The sequence below is a fragment of the Larimichthys crocea genome, chromosome X (genome assembly GCF_000972845.2).
Source record: "Larimichthys crocea isolate SSNF chromosome X, L_crocea_2.0, whole genome shotgun sequence".
Classification (NCBI taxonomy): domain Eukaryota; kingdom Metazoa; phylum Chordata; class Actinopteri; family Sciaenidae; genus Larimichthys; species Larimichthys crocea.
The window spans coordinates 21,404,910-21,428,675 of NC_040020.1; the positions used below are offsets into that span (position 1 = coordinate 21,404,910).

The 23,766-nt window shown below is 41.3% G+C and overlaps 2 protein-coding genes across 7 annotated transcripts in view; one reads left to right on the forward strand and one right to left on the reverse strand.

The window, feature by feature from the left end:
• Positions 1-247: 247 nt before the first annotated feature.
• Positions 248-8,868, reverse strand: cep41 (centrosomal protein 41). Of its 2 annotated transcripts, XM_010745613.3 has the most exons (11): positions 8,689-8,868; positions 8,363-8,426; positions 8,194-8,241; positions 6,117-6,178; positions 5,834-5,900; positions 5,547-5,691; positions 3,749-3,915; positions 3,596-3,663; positions 3,351-3,465; positions 1,916-2,131; positions 248-1,433 (listed from the first exon to the last, which is right to left on the reverse strand). In XM_010745613.3, exons 1-11 carry the CDS (start codon positions 8,719-8,721, stop codon positions 1,306-1,308), a joined length of 1,113 nt encoding a protein of 370 aa, XP_010743915.2. In that variant the 5' UTR covers positions 8,722-8,868; the 3' UTR covers positions 248-1,305. The 2 variants fall into 2 exon arrangements, with proteins under 2 accessions (XP_010743915.2, XP_010743916.2); XM_010745614.3 differs by lacking the exon at positions 8,689-8,868 and having other exon boundaries at positions 8,194-8,273; positions 8,363-8,409.
• Positions 8,869-9,309: 441 nt separating this feature from the next.
• Positions 9,310-23,766, forward strand: part of poc1b (POC1 centriolar protein B) — a 53,965-nt gene continuing 39,508 nt past the window's right edge. For 3 of the 5 annotated variants that reach the window (XR_003463026.1, XM_027283265.1, XM_010745612.3), the window contains exons 1-10: positions 9,310-9,652; positions 10,169-10,253; positions 11,189-11,360; positions 11,553-11,732; positions 11,884-11,991; positions 12,395-12,510; positions 12,699-12,832; positions 12,955-13,023; positions 13,161-13,313; positions 13,542-13,619. Coding sequence is in view for 4 of the 5 variants with exons in the window: in XM_027283265.1 (XP_027139066.1) it covers positions 9,638-9,652; positions 10,169-10,253; positions 11,189-11,360; positions 11,553-11,732; positions 11,884-11,991; positions 12,395-12,510; positions 12,699-12,832; positions 12,955-13,023; positions 13,161-13,313; positions 13,542-13,619 (1,110 nt within the window). In the remaining variant the exon portion in view is untranslated. Of the gene's footprint in view, positions 9,653-10,168; positions 10,254-11,188; positions 11,361-11,552; positions 11,733-11,883; positions 11,992-12,394; positions 12,511-12,698; positions 12,833-12,954; positions 13,024-13,160; positions 13,314-13,541; positions 13,620-14,500; positions 15,141-15,189; positions 15,329-23,766 lie in introns of those variants that run through there. The other 2 variants (XM_027283266.1, XM_027283267.1) reach the window with 2 other exon arrangements.

Sequence of the window (23,766 nt, forward strand, 5' to 3'; positions counted from 1 at the left end):
CTTTTTAGAGATATTTTAAATAGCATAAATTTGGGTGTGGCACAGAATGAAACTTTATTGCTGTCTTGTTGGATCTGTTTCTTTCTACCTCATACTGTCACTTTTAGTGCCAAAAATGTTTTGTTTATTTAAATGTTTCATAGATGTGACCAGCACAGAGTAAGAGGTGGTCACAGTTTTCATCATAGTCCTGTCTATGCTTAACTACCTAGTTAAGACAAGGAAACAATCCCAATACAGCAAACAATTATAGACTTTATTTGACATTCATTTACAGGCAAAATCATGTGATCAGATTGTTAATGTGAGTTAAGATTAGCGGTGAAAACAAATTACTCGTCACAAAAAAAGGCTGCAGGGTATAGTTCATATTTTCATTAAATGCACTTAAAATGGGACTGTGTGAGTGCATCCTAGTTGAAAGTTGACCAGGAACCGTGCAACAAGTCACTACCACAGCAACAAAACAAAAGGCCACAAATCAGCAATACTGTTTTTACAAATGCTGTCTGTGTAGTGAAGTGCAAACAAAATGTCCATTTCATCCTATTAGTGACACTGTGAGTTTGTGACGTTAGACTGTGCCAAGGCTTCAACTAATCAGGTAGTGTAATTACAATGAACAGTACTTTGATCCACACACTCACACACAAAGACAATCACAGTCAATTAACAGCAAGAGGATCCAGTGAAGTTGCACATAAAGACTGTTGGTGCATTGTCGGCTTACAAATCATAATGAGACATCATGAAAATGTGGGGAGACTTACAAAAATACAGCACAGCTTTCCTTAGTTTTACAAAATGGATAAAGCTCTGTGACATTATTTATATTAATTACATCACATGTAATACACAGATTCCCAGCATATTCTTCATGTCATCAACATTCATTTCTTAAAGAACAGATCCACAGAATGAAGTGATCATCAGTACAGGTTCATCAGATGGTGAGAATAGGGCTGCATGAAAAATGTATCGGAGTGCAAAGAAATCCATCAGTTTTCAGGTTTACACGAGGCACTGTGCAATATTCAAATATACACCATTTATTAAATATATAAAAACAAACATTAAGGATAGAATGCTACGATTTAATAACAGCCTTCAGAGGTGAAGATGATGAGTGCAGCATTACACTGGTTACCGATAAGTCTTTGTTCTGTTCCTACAGCTTTTTACTGTTGTCCAATTAAAGTGTGACCATGAAAGATGTTTCTTTACAGTCATTATGCAGGGAATTCTAACTTTGTGTTGGAGGTACGGTTGTTTGTGAAGATCTGTGTGGTTGAGTGTGTGGTGGTTTTATTTCCAGGGTCTGCTGCTCTGAACCCTGGCGCTGTCCCTCCCAGATGTGGAGGAACTCAGTCGCCCCCGAGCGCTGGACGCTTTTGACTGCGAGCTGCTGGATGACATACGACTGGACATGCGGCCTGCAGTGAACACACATGCAAACGATACGGACACAGGTCATGTATGAATCTTCCTGAGGTAGAAGTTTAATTTAAAAATGATGGAATCTCAGTCAGCAGGGTTGGATGACTGAACAATCCCTCAGCCCCATTTTGTGATACAAGATTGGTCTGTAATGGTTTCTTTTACAGCTGCCATTTTTTCTAGAATTTCCTAGAAAGGATGTGATATGAAACTTAAAGTTCATGTGAATATTTTGGAAGCAATTATGTAATTTGGAATTAATTACAGATAAACATAGAGAATCAAATCTAAGCATTAGCTCATCCAACTGTAAATTCCACTGTTCAAAAACTCAACCCAATGAACTAAACTGAGATAACTGCCTCTCTTTTTTTTCTATATTTAGCACCACATTTCTTCCTTATAACCATTTATTACCATTTTATGAGAAAAGTCAATAGAAAACTGGAGTTGTGTGTTTCTGACAGTGTGGCCTTACTGTTGGAGTTACTTGGGATGAGTATCTCCTCTAGTTGCTCCTGGATCTTGGCCAACTCGTCGGATGTAAACCGCCACCTTTTTTCCGCCGCCTGCGATGGCTGCTGCAGCACGGAGCTCTTCTTCACCTTCAATGACGTGGGAGAAGACAGGCACGAGGTCGGGATGGAGCCTGTCGTCAGCCCTTCAGGGAATTTCTGAGCAATTACCTTAAGGCCTGAGAGAAGACAGAGTTCAATGAACCTTTAAAAACAACATTATGAAACTTTACAGACTTTAAATCATTTTGATATTACACTGACTTGTGATCTGTGCCCTGTTCAAATATTCATGGACTATGGGACGTCGTAGTACAGATACTATCTCCTACGAGAATGCTTTACAGCACTGAGTCATGCACCACCAACTACACTGCTGCCCATAAAGTTGGAATTAAATAATTTGACCTCTTCTCATGAAATGATTGTGACAATATGATTTATTCTTAATAGATAAAGTGTAACTTTTCAAAATTTTACTGATCAATCTCTTCCAAACATATATCATTAGAAATTAAGCTACACTTAACCTGATGGTAACCTGGTGTATGAATAGGAATAAAAAGATGTCTGAAAACAACATTTTTCCAACTTATTCCAAGTTTATGGATAACAGTGTATTTCACTGATTCTGGTGAAAGTGGATCATATTTTATGGAGAAAATGTTTTCTGCTTCTCTCTTTGATGTCCTCTGCATCACCTTTCTGTGGTGTATAGAGCTTCCTGGTAGTGAAGGCACAATTATGTAAATTGCTGTGAACTATAGCTGCTGTTAGCTAATGTTAGCTCAGTTTGATAGCTGGGTTGCCCTTGGTGTGGGGAAATGCTGACTAGGAAGGGAGCCAGAACTGCAGCTGGGCAAGCAGGCAATGTAACCGGGCTCAGCAATCTCCCCAAAGAAGGCAGAGGCCAAAAGTGGCCGAACACCAAGCCATGGGACAAGACTAAATCACAGACATTTAGTCGTTATCGAGAGCTTCATGAAATAAAAGGCTGAAAGACAGACGCTGAGCCTGGCTTCTTGCTGTTTGTACTAGTAAAATAACATAATGTTGTGTATGTGTAATACATGACTAATGACTTGACTAACTTTAAATTATGCCTGAAATAAAATCACCTTCATTAGCTCGTCACTAGAAGGCATTAAGAAACATTATATAGAAATTGCCAATCTTCTCTCTGGTGGTGTTGTTTGTTTATGTGGGTCATACAGAGGCATCAGTGTTAAATTAACTAGTTATATACTCCTTGTAGTATGTTTAGGGAGAATTGTGGACATTAATCTCACTTAGGTTACCCCATAGCTAATACGGGTGCTATATAGGATACATGAGATGGTCTTCACTATGGATTTGATTACTTTACTTTAAAGGAAATAGACAGCAGCAATACCTTACCTCCAGACAGCATGAACAGATTCTCAAATCCTCGTTCACACATGGTGGTGCCTGCTTGGCTGGCTATTCTCTCATCCTCGTCATACACGATGATAATCTTCCCTGCTGCATTTTTCTACACAGTTTGTAAGTTAAGTTCAGACAAGTCAGCAGTCAGTTGTAACTGTGTTTCAAAAAGGCCTTGACAATGATCTTTCTACAGGAACAAATTGCACGTCTTTTGTGTAGTTTGTGATGAAGGATACGTATTCCAGCACTTCTTTGGTGTACGGGTTCATTGTTCGAGAGAGCATGGCGATGGGAAAACTGTGTGCTGCACGAGAGAATTGATTAAAACAGCATTAAAATCTTTTGCCATATGAAGCTTGATAACTTAGCTTTATGCTCTTATCACATACCGCTGATGATGTGGCAGCGGTCGTATTGGTCCCGGTCCCGTACGTCCAGCAGCAGGTAGGGGCAGTCGGGGTAAGGCATGTCAGCTGGCTCGGGGCTGAACGGTGACTCATTCTTTGTCTTTTGATGGCTCCTGTCGAGGTTCAACTCTCCCACTCCACTAATAACACTGCAAACGGTAAAAGGTTATAATATACTGTAGGATTAAATATAACATTATATAATACATAAATATTGTAGCTTCACAGTTACTTTTAGTCTAATGTAGGTTAGACCACCATGTGAATGTTGACGTAGCTTCAAATGACACCTCCCGACAAATAAGATACATATTTTCCATGGCAACGATGGTTGAAGCACCACTTCTATTTTACTAATATAACACTCAATGAGGATTGAGTACAGGACAGTGCTGATTTTGGTTCTTAAAGCTGGGAGGAGGTGATCTGGAGTTAACGTGAAACCCGAGTCAACAAGAAAACAACTGACTGCAGCAAATGTATGTATGGAGCTGAGCCAAACAACACAGTAGACGCAAGCACACCACTTTCCCCTTGTGTAGGTTTACCCCAGTGCTGCCCTAATTTCCCTCTCCATCTGTCCTTCCCACAAGGTGAAGGTGACCTAAAAGTCGGTCTGGGGCCCCCTGGAGAGACCACAGATAGAGTTACACTCCTGGGGTTCCTGTTCAAACTGGAGGGGGGGAGAGGACGCAGGTGATATGAGATGAGGGGACGCTAAGAACACACTGAGGGACGTTATTGTGCAGTGTACATGTGGGTGGGGGACAGGCAGATGTCTTAAGTACCGTATGCAGAGAGCAGATACAGATATGATGGGTGTGGGATTACAGGTGTGCTTGTGGCTTGGAGTTGTGATTGTTGAATGCTGGGTGTGACCGAGAGTGGTGGTGTGAGCCTGTGTTTGTATGTAACATCAGCTAGAATCTCCATGGTGCATGAACAAAAGTTAAAGGGTTAGTTCACCCAAATTACAGAAACACAAATATCTTCTCACTTACTTCTGGGGGTGCTTACTTATCCAGATTTGAGATATTTTATAGATATACAGTAACAGTTTTGCAGTTACTCCGGTAACGGTTTTACCTGAGTAACAGGGACACTGTGTCTGGAATGTTTCTGTTTCTGTTAAATGTTGTTGTATTTTTGGACATGAAAGTGAAGGGAGACAGACGGAGATATGTATGAAAACAAAGGTTCCCATCCAGAATTGAACCACAGGCATTGCAGTCATGCTGTATGTGTCTTAATCTTTGGGTCACCAGTATACTCTGCTCATGTTTTTTTTAATGTAATCTTTTTAATGTTGTGTGCACCACAAACAAACTATCATCAATTATTTCATCTCAATTGCACTGGAGTGGGGGCAGAAATCACAGGTGCACGTCTAGATCCCTGGACAAACGCATGGCTAGATCCAACTAGAGGTAATGTAATTCAAATCAGCTGACCATCCAGTGCTGATAAATGTATTTAACCTACTAGCTACCGAGACAACCGTAAACTTCTGTCTGGAATTCCTATTTTGTTCTCAGTGGAAATTAGGCCTCTATAGTTGCAAAAGTGACAAGTGAATTTCATCTGCAAACTCAGGGGAAGGTCGCAGATTGCAGTGCTCTGCAGAGCTTAACCCAGAGGGCAGAGTGGATGACACTTACACCCAAGACGGAGGTAGTCCCAGAAGTCCAGTGCAAATACACACAGAGGTATTTTTCTTCATGACTGCACCAGGTTTTGCATATATGTCCACCAAACCATGAGGGATTCTGTAGGGCTTTACCTTAGCAGTGTTGACCTGGCAGTGTAGCACATTTCTCTGGAGTCTCCTGCGTCCTGACGATCTGTAGGAAGTGGTGTATGTGGGGAGCCGTTGGTGTGTTCTGACAGACACTCGAGGTCTGCATCAGACACCACTGAAAGACCATCTGTAAATCAATGGGAGGGGCAGGTCAACAGATTGTCGGAACATCGCTGTCAGTAAATCTATTTAACGTTCTATGCATTACAGCACAACTAATGCTGGTGGCACAAGTTATAGTTATAACATAATTCTGCCTGTCTCGTTACCTTCTAGGATGTGTGATTCACCGTCATCACTTCCATTCAGGTCCGATACGGAGGATACTTGAAGTATCTGGTGTGAAAAACAAGTTTGTAAATCAAACATGGGAACAAAAAGGGAAATGCAAAGGGAACGGTATCCTGGAGTCTGTAAATGAAGGGAACAAACCGAGCTAAATCACTTCAGAACCGTCAGTCTTGAACAACCATCAAAAATAGCTCCAAAAATAGCAGACATAAATCTTGCAGTATGTTGCAGTATTGCAAGGAAATAAACATTCTTGCTTACCAACTGTGCAAACGTTGTAACTTTTAACCGCTTGAAGATTTCATCTTTTCGATACCTGTAATCTGGAAAAATAAAAAAATAAACAAATATTTCAATCTAAGAAGAAGGTTGTAGAAGGAAGGAGCCACTTGTCTAATCACTGTGATTAATAATTGCAAAATCTAGTAAACAACTGTGATAACTAGCTTTTGCTTGCAGCCCTACTAACCACACACAACTCACCTGGATCTTGCAGGTCCTCCTTCTCCTCATCCCCCTCTAAGGCTTCACTAAAACTCAGCTCTACCCTGTCCGTTCCCATGATGCTGTCCAGCCAAAGCTGCCACTACTTCACCCGAACAAGCCTGCAGGCAGTTTTATCTGTGCTACTGATACTGCTATTATTCACAGTGTGACTTCACTAGCTCACACTTTCTCAAAGAGTCCTTGCTGGCACCTGAGAAGTATGTCCAGATAATATGTGTCCAATCACACAGGAATGATTGTGGACAGCAGTACAATCCCCCATTGGAGAGTGAAGGAATCAGTGTCACTTATCCCTGAGAAATCAGAGGACGGGTCAACATTAAATGACCAGTGTCCACAAAGAGCTCATTTAACTTGGAAATATCAGTGGGTTAGAACTTCTCCGGTTTACCTCTTGAAGTACACGGGCAAATAAAGAAGAGAAACCCACAGATCCTTGGAAAAAAACGAAGTGCCAAGTTGGCAAATCTTACCACAAGTGTAGTTCTCATCCACATTACCTTTCAGAGGGCTTATTTAGCTGTGACTGGATCACGTGCGAGTTTTACACAACGCTGCCAAACAGGGCTATTTGATCCATCTTTTCACATTAGGGTAGAATGGAAAGTGTTTATACAAAGCCAGTGGATTAAAGTAATGTCATGGGCCCAGCATTCTACAGCAGCAATCTAGTAGCCTAGTGGACAGAGGCACTATTCTGTACTTACCGGATCAAACTATGTTCCAAGCTATAAGGAGGCCATAGTAAATGTCAGAGACAGAAGTTAAAATTTAAAGAGTTGGACATGATGGTCTGGAAATGAAATGTAATATCCATGCTATTTATGCACCAGTTTTAAAGATGAGCCATAATCAAACACCTCCTGCTGATTCGAGTTCACTGTTTCACAACTATGAAAATGACAGTAGAAATCAGGGGCGTATTGTGAGGTAAACCCAACACAGTGAGAGTTTACTCATCTATTTTCAGATCAACTGTATCAACTTTGATGTAACAATGTGCGTGTAGTAGAGCAGAGAGAAGAAAAAAAAAACACAATACTCAAACATGTATAATAGACCTTTTTCACAGCAGTAACATTTTGACATGAAATAGCAGTGTAAACAAGTGTAGCCAGTGATACTAATTGGGGTAGGGGCTTGGCTTGGGAACTGGAGGGTGGCTAGTTCAAGTCCAGTATGGACCAAAGTATGAAAGGTGGACTGGTAACTGGAGGGGTGCCAGTTCACCTCCTGGGCACTGCAAAGGTGCCCTTGAACAAGGCACTGAACTCCCCTCAACTGCTTGCAGGGGTGGCTGCCCATCACTCAATCTCTCTCCACATTTTCACGTGTATGAGACCTTTGTTTGTGTGTGTTGTATGTAAAATTTAAAATGCATGTATAAAAAGAGTGTTTTTGTTAGAAAATGTCTTGTTAAGATTACCTGATTTTTCAATAATTTTGCTGCCTTCTTAATGGGTCCCCCATAGTATTTTTTTTTTTTTAATCTTAAGTAATATGGTATATTGGGAAATTAAAGAAGAGTAGTACAATTTGGCATACAGTGTTGTACTTTTACATAAATTGATGGAAACTGTATTTTATCCGGGATATTGTATCGGGTAAAATATACCTGGCGTTAGTGATGGTGTTACTAATTTGAACGTTAGTGTTCTAGGGTTAATTCAGGCTTCGTTCCATTCCGCTCAGACAGGGTCAGGGTGCTGCTGTGATGCATAGTGGAAAGCCTCTACTGCACTAAATGGAATTGAACCTTAATTAGTGTAATTGGAAACACCTGTGTTGATGTCAAAATGGCTGCTGTGAAAAAAGGTCTGTCGCCACTCACTTTTTTTAATGTCCTCCAGTTTTTCCATATACTTCGTGAGGCTGCATCCTATTGCAGGAAACAAAAACACGACAGCACGTCTGTATTGGCATTAATAAAGCAAAACATTATTACGTTATTTTAGGTACGACAAATGGGCCTAGTTTATAACACTGTAGTGCATGTGTACCTGTGTCCAGCCTTGTTTTGACATGTTCATACTTGGCGTTTGTCGGTATCCTTTTTTTCATGTACTGGAAGGAAAAGACAGCCGTAGCACTTGATTAGCTTTGTGAGCACAAACACAGACTAACAGCCATGGAGCCGTGTGATTCTTCCAGGTGCACTCTCGTTGATATGGTAACTTAACACTGGTCAGAGCTAACTAGCTAGCTCGCTTCAGTGGCTACTTTTGTTGTTTTCACTACACTCCGCTGCACTAACAGTACATCTACCAGTAATAACATACTATCAGTTAGCAGGCAAAGAAAACGAATAACGCTGTCAGTTAGTTACCTCCACACTGCCGATGCCCCGATTGAGCGACATCTTTTCAAACCGAAATGCCAAACGTCGATTCCGAAGTTTTAATAATCTTTGTGCTGATTTGTCAGCGCTGTTTCACGGACCAACCAGAGAAGCCGATACTGCCCCGCTGCTTCTTCTTCTTTCAGGGCCGTTACATATGATATGGCTAGCTATTGTTGCTTAGCAGCGGAAGACGCTCCCTCCCTTAATGACATGATGCGTTCAAGTCACATGGAAGCATAAAACTTTTAGGAAATGACAAAAACAAAACAAAGTTTCTGCCTCGGTAGCAGTGTCTTGGAGGTGTTCATACATTACGCGCTTGCTTGCTACCAGTCACCAAACGTTTTCCTAATATACATGTCCCGTTAATTTTGTTTTTATTTTGTTTTATATTTGATATTCACCATATCTGGCTGTGGGAGTCTCCTTTCGAGTCAGTATGCAGTGTTTTGATTGACCGGATGGCCATATGATGGTTAAGATGAAAAGTTACTGTCATTTGCCACTGAGTTATCATTCCTTTTTCCAACTTGAAGGCTGTCTCAAATGCTATTTCCAAACCACGAATCGATTTTTCATGTTGGATTCTTGTATCTACGTGTTTCCCTGTGTTCTGTGAATGCAGCACCACTCGTTTTGCTGCCGCGCAAGATCAAGCCACAGGTCGCTAGTTCATGTAGCGGCGGAAATAACGGGTGTTATTCGGCTGCTCGTGTAAACACGGAGCCCAGTTTTCATTTAGAGTGTCTAAAGTCAACCGAGGATGCTAAAATACCGAAACAGAACACCGTAGCGGTATTATCTGAGCTCGACAGGTCATGTCTGAGACGGTTTGAAGGCGCACTGTTTGACAGTCATGGAAGTAACGTTAACGCTTCACTGCTGTGGCGGGGCGGTTCAACTTCTCTGACAACTTTCGCTCTTTGAGTCCACAATGGCGTCTGTTTTGGTAAGTGTTAGCACTTATGTAAAAGCAAAAACATATGTTTACTTTGATAAAGTACACAGGTGCTGATGTAGCTGAGTCGACAAGTCTGCTAGCCGCTTCACTGCTAAGAGGATTTGCTGAGAGGGGCTATCTCACACCTCAGGACCTCTCTGTTAAATCTACAACTACAACATGACATAACTGATATGCTCATTAAGTTTTATGTCTCTTTACTGCTTTCCGTAAACACGACCATGTTTGGTCTGCTCATGAAGGCAGTGTGCCATAGGGAGGTCCTGCCCAGCCCTCCACAGCCCTCCACTACAAGAAATAACACTTTTCCTTATTTTACTGCACAGAGCTGTTTTACAGTTGTCTGAAATGCTCTACAGTACCGAGCTCAGCCCACTTCTGACGTGGAGTGAGTGGATCTTAGTCGGTGGATTCCCCTTCAAAGCACACCGATCTATAGTCTATTTTTTAATGACCTCTATCAATGAGAACACCTAACTGATTGACTGTGCATTTTCGTTGCAGGATGATCCAGCTTTAGAGAGACACTTCAAGGGCCATAAAGATGCTGTCACCTGTGCAGACTTCAACCCAAACTCCAAGCAACTGGGTACTTTCTGCTGCTACTACAAGCTTTTACTAATTCACAGATTCTGTTCAGGTCTTCTTCTCGTCAGTATGCAGATCATATGTCACATTTTAGGCTCCCCAAAAAAATGGTAAACTGTTGGTTGAACATCACTCTTGAAACATGTTTTTTCACTTGCTATAATCTGAAACTGTTAAAGTTTGCAGTAGAGTAATGATGACTGTAGTATTTAGTGATAACTGTGCACGTTTCTATGCAAGCTGCATGTAAGTGACTCTTTGATGTTGTGTTAATATCATGCACAATAAACTACAACATACAGAGCAACCACCAGCTATGTACAGCAGATTGGCTTTATGTTAGTCAGAAAACGTACTTTTTTCTTAGGATGGTCATCTTGGTTTCTGTCACAGTGGTGTATTCTCTTGGAGCTTTGATGGTGCATATTGTTCTTGAAGATCTCATCGACCTTTGCGGAGGTTTAACCAGTGAACCTGTTGTAGGAAAGCCTCTCTAACACAGCTGACATGCCAGAATATTTTGGTCAGATTAGACTCTCTCTCCTATGAGACATACAAACTGAGCTCACTTTATTCACTGAGCTTTAAAGGTCCTATACTTTACACTTTTCCTATGTTTTATTTGAAGTTTTAAATTCCGTAAGAAGATAGACTATAATTTTGGAGTGTGTACGGGTGTGCAAGTGGCTTAATTGTGATTGTGATATAATTGTGACATCACAAACTCACGGAAGTCTTAACAGCTCATTTAAAGGCAAAGTTTCTCACGTATTCCACGCAGTATTTAAATAGCACCTAGACCTGCTTCATAATAAAAAACGACATGAATATCTCACTTTTTGCAATATAAGACCTTCAGATCATTAATTATATACCCTTAATTGTCTAAGTCTTGGCTGAATTTTCTCCATTCATTTTTCTTTTGTCTGCCTGTAGCCTCGGGGTCAGTGGACAAAAGCCTGATGATCTGGAATCTGGCTCCGAAGGCGAGGGCTTATCGCTTTGTAGGGCACCAAGATGCCATCACTGGAGTGCATTTCTCCCCCTCTGGTAACCTGGTGGCCACTTCTTCCAAAGACAGAACTGTTCGACTGTGGACACCTTCCATGTAGGTTCAAATCACTTTTTTGTTTACTGAGGAAGATGTGCATGTCTGCACAGATTAATGCATCAATACTGTACTTAGAACTGAACTGTAACAAAGTAAACTGGCAAGAGGGTCCTGCATACTATGCAGACTGAGGCTGCAGGAAGAGGCTGGGTTTTAAATCACTTGTATTTGTTGTCCTGTGTACTATAGAAAAGGAGAGTCAACGGTGTTCAAAGCTCATACAGCAGCTGTACGCAGTGTTGCTTTCTCCCATGATGGCCACAGACTGGTGACGGCATCCGACGACAAGTCTGTCAAAGTGTGGAGTGTTCACCGGCAGTGCTTCATCTACTCGCTCAGCCAGCACACCAACTGGGTGCGCTGTGCCAGGTACCCAGCAGCAACACATCCTTAATTCTTGTGCTGTAATGTGTTTGCAGCTTATAGGTTACCTAAAACTAGATTTAGTTTTTTGGTAAGTTTTTTTTTTGTCTTTTTCTAAACATTTAGCTTTGTGTATGCGTCTTTTTTTAAATGGCAGGTTTTCTCCAGATGGGCGACTGATAGCTTCCTGTGGAGACGACCGCACCGTCCGGCTGTGGGACACGTCCACCAAGCACTGCATTAACTGTTTCACTGACTATGGAGAGTAAGTCCTAAAACAACCTGGTAGTGACCTGTTTTTGTTTAAATTATAGCTTTTTGACTGAGGAGATCTGAGGAGGTGGAGAACGTAGATACTAACTCAGACAAAGGACTAAACCCTCATGGAAGATAATATATTTTTTAAAAAGGATAAAACTAAATCATTTAGTTTTGGTAGTCTAGGTCCATCTTCTCAAGTGTTAGATAGTTTTCACATATTTCTATCATGTTTTATATGATTGTACTTATAACTGTTATGTGAAATGGAACTGAGTTCAGTCATCTGCTTTGTCTCTCCCATAGATGGCAGTGTTGTATAATAATAATAATTATTATTATTATTATACAAAACAGACTGTTAGGCTGCTGCAGGTCACTGACTCCACTGAGTGTTTCTGTTATTCCAGATCAGCCACGTTTGTTGATTTCAACTCAAGCGGCACATGTATCGCATCTTCAGGAGCTGACAGTTCACTGAAAATCTGGGATCTACGGACCAACAAGCTGATTCAGCATTATCAAGGTATGTCAAAATGTCACAGTTATAATAACACTATATATCCAGTATTGTATTGTATTCCCTGTTGTCTGTTGGCTTAGGGATTAGTTTGCCTATTATTCTGTAGGGTACTGAAGCTTCTCAGTGTCTAATTTCTCCTGTCTCTTGTTATAATGGTGTTAATGTGGCCTTTTTTCTGTCTTTTGGATCAGTCCACAGTGCAGGAATCAACAGTTTTTCCTTCCATCCGTCCAACAACTACCTGATCAGTGGCTCCAGTGACTGCACTGTTAAAATCATGGACCTGCTGGAGGGACGTCTCATCTACACCCTCCATGGACACAAGGTGATGCTAAAGCACAGCTCAGTTCACCCACAGACATCAGACACTACAGGCAGTGTGAGCGGTGTTATTCCAGTTCTCATTTTCTCCTGGATTTCACTTACACTGTTTACTTTGTCTTTTAGGGCGCTGTAATCACAGTATCCTTTTCCAGGCTTGGAGATCTTTTTGCCTCAGGGGGAGCTGATGGTCAGGTTAGTGTTTCATGACTGCATAATGACCCCCCATACTCCCAATAGTTTGTAATTTCAAGGTTGTACTTTTACTTCATGTAGTAGAAAGTCTGAGTAAAATGAGTCATAGACGTTGTCCTGGTCCCTCAATCCCTTAGGTGCTGATGTGGAGGACAAACTTTGACACCAAGTCCTATCAGGACGTCCTACAGCAGCACAGCCGGAGGTCTAGCCCCGATCCCCCACCCCACGTGACGGACATCCACCCCAGAGGACCTCACCTTCACCGCCCACAGCCTTCAGCCATTCAGGTCAGTTCAGTTGTACCTCACTTAACATGCAAATTATCTTTAGTGAGTTAGTCAAGCCTGTGCTGAGTTCAGCTTAGAACGAATAGGTTCAGCTTGTCCAACTATGTTGAACATAATCTACCATACAAAAAAAAAGTGTTCATTAAATTATAGATGTCAGGAATCATGAGAGATGTTGTGAAAGCTAAAACGGACACAGCTAGATATTTCTGTTTTCTCTCTCCACAGATCAGTCCAAAAGTGGCAGATACTCAGTCCACTGATCCACATGTCATAGAGTTGGGCCAAGCTGCTCACAGCACCACAGTAAGCTGGCATTATAAATCTACAATCACACAGCCATAAGAAAGCAAGCCACATCCCAAATCACACAATTACTCACAATTTCTTGATTAAAAAGAAAAAGAAAAACATTCTCTTCAGAAAAAAAATGGGCGAACAAGACTAAACAACAATAAACGTAGTACACAGAGGTCTACAGGAATGTTTACTTGGAATCCACATCAAAAGTGAGACATAAGGAGTCAGTAAGCACTACTGACACATCGACTATTAAATCCACATTGACTCCAGCCTATCATTGAGGGCTGTGAAAGGCCTCCGCAAATGTTTTCAGGAAGGCTCCATGTGCAGTATACAGAAAGACAATAACAATGTTTTTATTAATTGATACATTGATTTTATTTTCCATTCGGTCATAGCCTACAGTGTAACAAGAACACTCATAGTGAAATGGGTGATCTAGTATTGCAGATATAGTGAACAAGTTTGTATCATAAACACAGTGATAGATTTGTTTTGTTTATACAGCTGTCTGTGGAGATGTCTGCTGCCTAAGGATGCATGCAAAAAAGCTCAGGGGTCTTGAAGTGACACGTGTCAGAGTGTGTAGATTGTCAGATTTGATCAAATATGAGCTGATCTGTTAGATATGATCGACGAAGGATGAATAAGTTGGATTTAGTGGCATCCAGCGGTGTAGTGGATTGCAATCGTGCCTACTTGCCCTCCTGTTCCTAACATTAACAAAAAACTACAGTAAATAGTCTGTTGGGCTACTGTAAAAGGTAACAAAAACATTATGATTCCCATACTCAGCTGATTATACACTAATGAAGACTTAGTTATAAATATGAGTATTCAGCTGTACACACCATATGAGAAAAAATCTTTGCTGTCCATTACAGGCTGAAACAAAAAGTCTGTTCCTGTAAAAACTGCACATCAACAAACATGTCTGTTTGGGAGTGTGTTCCCACGACCACCAGGTGGCAGTGCAGACCAGTGTTTAGTTTTGCCATCCTACTGCTGCACTGACATCTTCCTCAAAGGACAACATCCCATTCTCGTGTCAGAGTTGCGGTGATGCCAGCAGACTCTGCACTCTGTCTTTGCTCTTTAGTTTGTGTTTATCCTTTAAACAGGCTTTGTTCAGCATCATTCAGAAGCACTAAAACCCTGATCTAATGCTGCACATTCATGCATCAGAGCACAGCCACAGTTCAGCACTTACACTGATAAAATCCTGGATTTAGTTATTGCAAGGTGTTAATGTAGCTTAAGAGTGATATTCAATGGTCAAGTCCCTTATGTGTCTGTTTTCAGTTTGCTTTCTGATTCACCTGTATTAATGTTTGATTTGTTAGACTTTGAAATGAAACAGTGACCTATGTGAAGTTTTGATTTTGTTAATATTACCAAGCCACGGCCGACCACTGAGCAGTTCTTTAAGAGCAGCAGTGAAATACATTTCTTGTTTCAGGACACTTTCCTATTACAAGCCTATTTGTCTAACTTCTTCTTCTGCTGCTTTCTATATGAATACCACGTTGTGTTTTCCACATCATTTCTTACTGTAGTTTTTCTTGTTGCCAAGGGCCCATCTGGGGCAGCAGGGCCGGGACCTGGCCTTGAACTTGAGTAGGGAGTTCACATTATGTCGCAAGGTAAAATCCTATATGTGAATTAGTGATATCCGCTTACTCCACAAATGCTGATCCTGAATAAACGGGTCGAAACATGAGATTGATGTCTTAATATTTAATGAGTATTAGGTAAACAACATGTGTGAGGAGGGCTCGTTTAGACTCGAAGGTCGCGTGCTGAAACATTCTATCCACTGCTGTTTTAAAGATCATAGAGGGCTAGCTCATTCACTTGCTCGTGGTTGCTGCACCAGAGTTGTGCATTTCAACTACTACTACTTCAGCTTTTTCATACTAGAATACTAGGTCCCTACCTAGTCCCTGATTAGTCCCGATTAATAGGATCAGCATCCTATTCCTAATCCAGAAAAGTTACAGGAGATTACCGCCTTCTAGTGTTGTAAAAAAGAATCACAGAGCATTAAATGGTACGCGGGGAGACAAAAAACATACTTGTGTACATGTTTGGCCTACTCTGGTGCTCTATCCACCCACCCATCATGATATAGTCATGTGAATTGCTTGTAAATATTTAGACGACAAACAGTGGTAATGTAGCTCTCGCTGTGTATTACTTACAGACTCAGACAAAAGGCTTCAATGTATCGGGGTAACTCACAAAGCAATAGCTTCATGAATACTAAAAAGGAAATTCAGTCAGTGCGCTTTGTAATCAGTGTATCATTACAAATTAAATATTGAAAATAGCATTTAATGATTCATGCTAATATTTATATTTTACACCCACACCCTCAGCATGCACATTAAAATGTGCTCATGGTTGTTTGTGTTATAAGCAGATGAATGTGAGTTTGGGTGACTTTTTGGATATTGATATAATTTCTAAAGTGAAATGGTCATCATTTTCTTTCAGGGCAGTGACGTCATTTGAAACTCCAGACTAAAAGTCGAGTTGTGTCAAGTCAAGTCTGATTTGGAAAGATGATTCTGTTTACCCTTTATACTATATGGGTCTTGTTATGCTCTTAGAAAAATACTCATACTTGGACTGAATGACTAAATTATATGCTTTTGATGATGTCCTTGTCCCGTTGTTGATCTCCAAAGACGTTGGAAACACATTCTTGTGCATGAATTGTAGCTCCTGTTACAGCAGTAGTAATTTTTCTTTAGTGTGTTGCCCTACTTGTCTTCGTGTCTCCTTCCCTGCCGACGGCTGCTGTGTGGGAGGAAAGACATGAATGGACCAAGCCAAGTGGAAGTCATTTAGAGTCAGGATGGCCAAGTCAGATAAGTGGTTTTGGTCCAAGACTCCGGTAAACACAAACTGCACAACAGCCATTCATGACTTAAAAATGTTCTCATGTTAACTGCAGATGAATGGGCAGAGGAAGTGCCGAGTTTCAACCTGCTTGGAGCCAGATCGGATGAATGTGTTTTGCCATTACGGATCAGGGAGAAAAGTAAAAACTAAATGTTCACAAATGATGTATTTTAATGCATGTTTCTCTACAGTTTAGTTACGATTGATCCAACATGTTAGTAATTCAACTTGTACACAAGCCATGAAAGCTTTTACAGTTGAGTGCAAATGTAATGCCGGCCTTAATAGAACATGTAAATGTGGCTTGTAGCTCTCTGGCAGGACATAGTGCCTCATTTTAACACACACACTCAACCACAAAGTGAATGTGGTTATATAAATGTTCTGGTGTTTATTCTGCTGTCATGTGTGGAAAAGGTCTTCATGTAGCACCTAAATAATGTTTTTTGTTGACACAGTATGATCTGAGGCTGTTGTCTAGTTAAGAGTAGGGTTCCTCTCGGATTTGGCTTCTTCTCTCTCTTGTCGTCTCCATGTCTTCCTCCTCTTCCCTCTCCCTCTTTGTGTGTTCTGAAGGAGCTTGTTGTTACTCCTTGTTTGAATCGCCCGAGCATGCCTGAATGGAAAGGCCCGTGATGATGAGAGAGAGAGAGAGAGAGAGAGAGAGATGGGAAGGAATAGAGATCAGAGCGATGGGGAGAGAGCAGGAATCCACGTGCCGGTGTCCTGGCCCCCAGGGGTCTCAACCAGGGAGCAGCAGCCACAACAGCAGCAGCTCTAATAATAGACTAGCTGGAGTTCTGCCTGCTTAACTCACTGACTAACTCACTGCACCTCGGTGACACACACATTTAACACATATTCATCCGTTAGCCGCAAATAGCAAGCTGAATGCTGGACTCTTATGCTATGTCACCGCTAGCACATCGGCTAAAAATGTAAAAGCTGAAAAACATGCGCGCATACACGCACACACACACACACACAGAGCTTTTGACTCATTCATGCACATGTGCGTACATGAGTCACTGATTATTAGAGTGTGAAGGTGTGTGTGTGAGAGTTAAGGATGGTTCAGAGTGGGGAGCCCCCCAGTGCAACTCCTCCTGTCAGCGCTGATTTCCATCACTGAGGAACTTTCCTCTTCTCTTCTCTCCTCCTCTGGTCATTTCCTACTCCTCTCCTCCGCCTTCCACCATCGCTGATGTGCTCAGAGTGCTTTCCCTTCCGCCATGCTTCCGTGTTCACCCCTAATGGGTCCAAGTGTAGGCGGAAGCCGAGAGAGGGAAGGGATGGGAGATGCAAATGGCCTGAGGAGGATACGTGGGTGAATGGATGGATGAGGAGGTCCCCGCACTCAGATTTCATGCTGCAATTGGTGACCTTCACGTCCTTTTGGTTTTAAGGCATCTCCTCTTATGCATTCTTTGTCTTTTGACTTCTGTGGTACTAAAGCGTGGACGGAAATTAGACCTTGTCCTCAGACTGTTTTGTACATTTAGTCTGGGCTTGTTTTTCCTGGCGTGGCCCAGACCTTTTAGTCCCAATGAGGAGAAATCTTAATGTTACGCACGCAATTATCTGCATCCGCAGCCCAATTTAAAATGTGGTGGACAGCCTTCCAAGAAGAGTGGAGGCTTTAACAGCTGCATATTCATGCATGAATCCAGTCATTCATGGTGTTGCAATGACTGGAATAATGTTTGATCGTCCATACACACACAAAGTGTAAATTGTAAACCAATAGAGTGAAAACATCCATCCATCTATCCATTTTCCATTAAAGCATATACTTGGGATGCACCAATTGTGAAATTCTGTGCTGATACCGATGTTTAAAATAAGAACTTGGCCGATTGCCGATGTTTTTTCTTTGTTACATGTAACTATGCTCGGCTACGCGTTGAATATGCGTCTGTTCTATTTTTGACACTTGATGCATCGTATCAATAATAACCAACCAAACTAACTAACGATCTTTAATTAATAATGGGATGACCATGCATGATGCTACTGTAAAAAGAGATGATCTGGAAAAAGTAAAAAAGTGCGCACATAACAGTACAACTGTGCATGCTTTTTGAGTTGCACTCAAACAGGAAGTTTGTATGGACAGCGAGGTGATGTTAGTAATGACGTGATGACACTAATGTGGCATCAGCTGTAGCTTTGTCCCCTTCCTGTCTTTCTCTCTCTCTGCATTAGCCATTAAGCTCTGCAGTGAGCTAGAGGCACTAGCAGGGCTCAGTGCTTCTGAATGGAGTGTTATCAGCAAATACTACGTCATTACAGAGCTGAAAGAGGCCCAGGGTGCTGACCTCACTCTCCATTGACATTACAGAGATTTGATAGACACGCCAGCAGCCATTAAGTGACGTATCTCATTCACGCCAACAGCTATAACTGCTTTCTGTGTGTCCTTGAGCGTTGAATCTTTTCATAACCTCTCCTTGGAATCTACTCTGGATAGCAGATCAATCTGCAAGCATGAATATCACTTTCATTCTTTTTTTTTTTAATGGTGGCAATGCGAGATTACTCAGTATTTTTCTGACACCAGCTACATTTCGTTCATGTTTCTGTGACAGTGGGCCAAAATTCTGTTTGAGTGAGCCCCAGAGGTCACTGAGAGGCCTCCAGATATCATCAGAGCAAAATTTGTTTTAATGAAAGGCCTCCCAGAGCACCAGCTGCTAGCTAAATAGTAAATAAACTTGCCTCTGGGTGGCTACAGTTTTTCATCAAAATGTCACTACATTTGTGGGGTAAAGAGGGCCGAAGTCTTGAAACTGAATTAATATCATTGAACTCTTTGATTTAATTAGATAACAGAGAAACTTACAACCTACACGTTGTCAGATTTAGGTGTGCATTCATTTCACAATCTCAAATTTGTCTAAATTTACTATTACTATTTTTATTTTTTTTTACTATAAAAATGTATCTTTACCGAAAGTAGTTTGCAAAACAAACTAAAATAAAAAAGTTTTCGGATGGTTGTGTGAGTATACCTTTGTTGAATTGTGCGACTCAGCGTCTTTCCAAATGTAGTATTGTCTCTCTTCTGCTTGAGTGGCAGTGGAGAGCAGGCAACAACACGGAGAGTGTCTAACTCATTTCACTGAACAGATATCAAGTTAGCTGTGAAACACATGAAGAATGGCAAGCATGAAATGAGGCCAAGGAAGACAGCAGAGTGTTATAGTGCATGTGTGTGTGTGTGTGTGGTGTATCTGTCTTTATAAGGACTAAAGGTCCACATAGGTAAGCTTTCTACAAAGAGTGGGTTTGAAGCAAAGTTGTGCAACATGTGGGGTTAGTGCAGTTTTAAACACGCATTAAGGAATCAGAATGAGGTCAGGCATCTTAAGGCAAGTTAAGCAAGGTTAGGTTTTTATTATACTGCTGATAAACAGTCCTTAAAACCTTTAGCAGTGCAAATGTGTGGGTGTTTGCATGCGTGCGAGGTGATTAGATAGCAGAAGGTTAGATTTGGTTACTTGCGCCATCTCTCGTGTCCCTCAGACGTTCCACTGTGACGCCAGTTTGACCAGACAAGGTGTCCTCTACTGACAGGCGTCCTGTCATGGATCTGTGTGTGTGTGTGTTTCTTTTGTGGTTCTGTGGCCTTCTATCCTGTGTGAATGAGTGTATAATCCTTATCATGTGCTCTGCCGTCACTTTGCCCAGGTGCATCCATCGACTGTGAATATGTAAGGCCATACATGTTTGTGTAATTGCTGCGTATACTATACTTGTCTACATTTACACACACGGCCCCACCCCCCACCACTCCTCTCTAGCTTCCTGGACAAGGGGAAGTACAGGATATTGGATGGCCCGGAGGTTTAGATACCAGATTTAAGTGCTGAGGAGAACACGAGTGACAAGACGCGACGGAAATGAGCTAAAGATAGTAACAGCTCCGGGGGAGAGGGAGGGGTTCACTTTCCATCAGGACAAGGGCTCCCAGAGGCTGGAATAACACCCTCACACTTACACACATGCCCACACACACAAACATACACTGTTACACTCTGGCAAACATGCTCGTGCACACACGGTGACAGCGCAATCAAACACATTCATTCATACAGCGTTCTCACATGCATTGTTAGAGCCACGCTGACTCTTATTCACCGTCATGCAGACCTGATATGAAAAACACGCTGATGTATACACCTGATACAATTTTTTCACGATTTTTTAAAATCAAAATGAGCTACAGACATATTATGACCAAATAAAATTATCTTTTTATTTGTAGGAAAAAAATCTCTCTTTACAGAAACTCTCAAACAGTTTGTGTTCTTATAAAAAGTGCAACTTACATCTTAAACAACAAAACACCTGACAAATATTTGCTTGATTTAGAAACAATCTCACAGTAAACTGCTGTTAACTGGTGTGATGTGCAGTTTTCGCTCACGAGATGGCATAACCAGGGCTCTAAATTAACTTTTTTGATCACCAGCCAATCAGAATTTCCACTAGCCACATTTTTTCCTGTGCAAAAAAAGACAGATTATGAGAGCAACTGAATTAATTTGATCATTTTATTAACTAAAGCTTCAAATTAATCTTACAATGAAATTGGGAACTTAAGTACATACAAAAATTATCCCAACATTTCATTACTCATTAACCCTTACATACTATTCAGGGTCTAATATGACCCATTTTTTGTACATAACAATAAAATAAAAACATTCAAACTTGCGAGCAGCACGCGTCAATTTCCACAGAGCACCTTGAGCGGGCGGAAGCCAGACAGAAAAAGCAAAGAGAATCCGGTGGATTTTCAAAATAAAATACCCTGTGCAACCTGCCGGTCGTAAAAACAGACAAAAGTGAAACTAATTAACTACGTAGCATATTTACACACGTAGAAGCATGTTTAGAAGAACATACACCGGGAAAATGTCCAAATCTGAGCAAGTAAACAAAGTGTGGCGGGCTAAGCGCTCGCTTCTGAAACACTCCCGGTGGGGTTTAAAGTCGCGTGCAGGATGGACTAAACACGCCACGCTCACGCAATGCGCCGGGAAGCCTGTTTGACCAGTGAGAGCACTTTCCATTCGCCAAGAATCGCGATTCATTTTTTCTGTCAACCGATGCGAGCCGTCACGCATTGGTACCGATTTTTAATCGTGTCACGATGCATCGTTACATCCCTACTGATATGGCAGTTACAACGGGATTAAACCTGTTGTGATCATTTAGATTTGAAGTGATGTGAGAGGATCAGCTGTAGTGTTTTGCAACTCTGAAAAGTTACCATAGCGCTGATAATTTTATCCTTTGTCTTGGCGGTTGTCATGGTCGACCTAGTGCAATAGTGACAGGGCAGTGCAATGTGTTGCTGGTTGATATTGCATTGCATTGTGGCAAAAGTTGAGCTTGCAAAAAATAGTTTGAGCCCTCTGTGCAAGCCAGATGAGCCAATTGTTCACTACCAGCCCAACACAAAATGGTGACAGGTGAAAAAAGTCAAGAATTATGTAGTGGGTGTGGAGTGCAAACCTGAGCTAAAAGTCCATATTGGACACAATTCCAGTGGGATGCTCATGTTGCTCAGTGTCTCCTGGATGTGTAAATAGATCATTGTATCTCATAAAGTCAGTCTGCCATGCGAGTCAGAAAGCTCTTAATGTGGCTCCAAGTTTTTCATGACTGATTTTGTGTAACTAGAATGTTACATGACACCTTCCGAACCAGTCGATCTCGCCCAGTGACAGCCGAGTCGAAGCGGAAACCTTTCTCAGGACAATGCGCAGATCCCGTAATTCTCTGTTTTGCTGCGAGACTCCCTGTGGTGGCTCCAGTCTCCTTGGCGCTGGCATGCAAGTGTTCAAAAACTTGATCTTCCTCATCAAAAATACAAGAGGGTAAGCCTTATCACTAATTCAAGAGGATTCTCTTTTCGGATTCCCATCCAACCTCCCCCTCCTCACCTCTCTCACCCTTCCTGTCTCTCCTTTTTCTCTCCTCTTTTATCTCTACCTTACACAACACTCACTTATAGGCGGTTACTTAAGGACCATGCTGTTTCTCCGCTCTGTTCTGATTGTTGGGTATAAAAACAGTGTTTTGTGGGTTAAATGCGCTGCCAGTCCACAGCGATGGAGAAAGTTTGACATTTCTAAAATAGTGCTGAAATGGGGTCCTGATTAAAAAATCGACTATCCTCTGTATTAACTGATTTGTATTTGTTATTGAAAATAGAATATCTTTGCATTTTTTAAATGTTGGTTGGACAGAATAAATCATTTTAAAATGTCATCTTGCACTCTGGGTAATTGTGAGAAAGAAACATTTATTCAATTTTCTGACATTTTAAAGACTAAATAATTCATTGTTTTCTAGGAAAAGTAATTAACAAAATAATACATTATGAAAATAATCATTTGTTGCAGCCAAACTCTAAAACAAACCAAAGACTAATATACAGCAATGTTTTTATGGTATTCAAGGACATTGGAGTCCCTGAATACCTTTTTATTTTTGCATACTGCTTTGTTCTAAATGTATAGAATATTTAGAGCGAAGGTGAAACACGTGGGGGCATGTGACTGGATGACGATACGGTACTGTTGCCATCTGGATCTGTTCTGTTTTTTTAAAAGTGAAATGCCAAGAGAAACAAAATTAGACCTGTTTCTCCCAATGTCAGTATCAGTAAATAACTGATTTATGACCGGTCCTAATGAGTGCTATCATATAGTTAGTGTTTTTTCTCATTCTGACACATTTTGGTTATTTGTGAGCTGTTTACCTTCCGTTCTCGTCACTCTTAGGGTTTCCCTCCTTCCATGTCACCTTCGCCATCCTTCCACATCCGACCAACACTCAGCCCTTTGAAAGTGCTCTCTCAAGGGTACATCTTATATCCTCAGGGGCCTCTACTGGGAACATGCTGACAGTCGACCCGTGTAAGAGGCTATAAATAGCCAGGCAGGTCTGTTACAGGTACCAGGGACACGTGAAAGGCGAATGATAATGTGTTGTGTTTTCTTCCCCACTTGCTGTTATCCCTGCCTGGAGGAATGCGAGGAGGCTGGGATGAGAGATGAAAATAGAACTTGGATGACATTAAAGAAAAAAAAAGAAAAAAAAAGGAAGAGGCACGAGATTTGATTATGTCGTTGTCAGCCTGTAAGACCTTGCCAAGAAGAGGTAGATAAAAAGTCCAAGACCAGTGGTAATCTGCTTTCCCATTGTGATCGCTTCATGTTTTTTAATG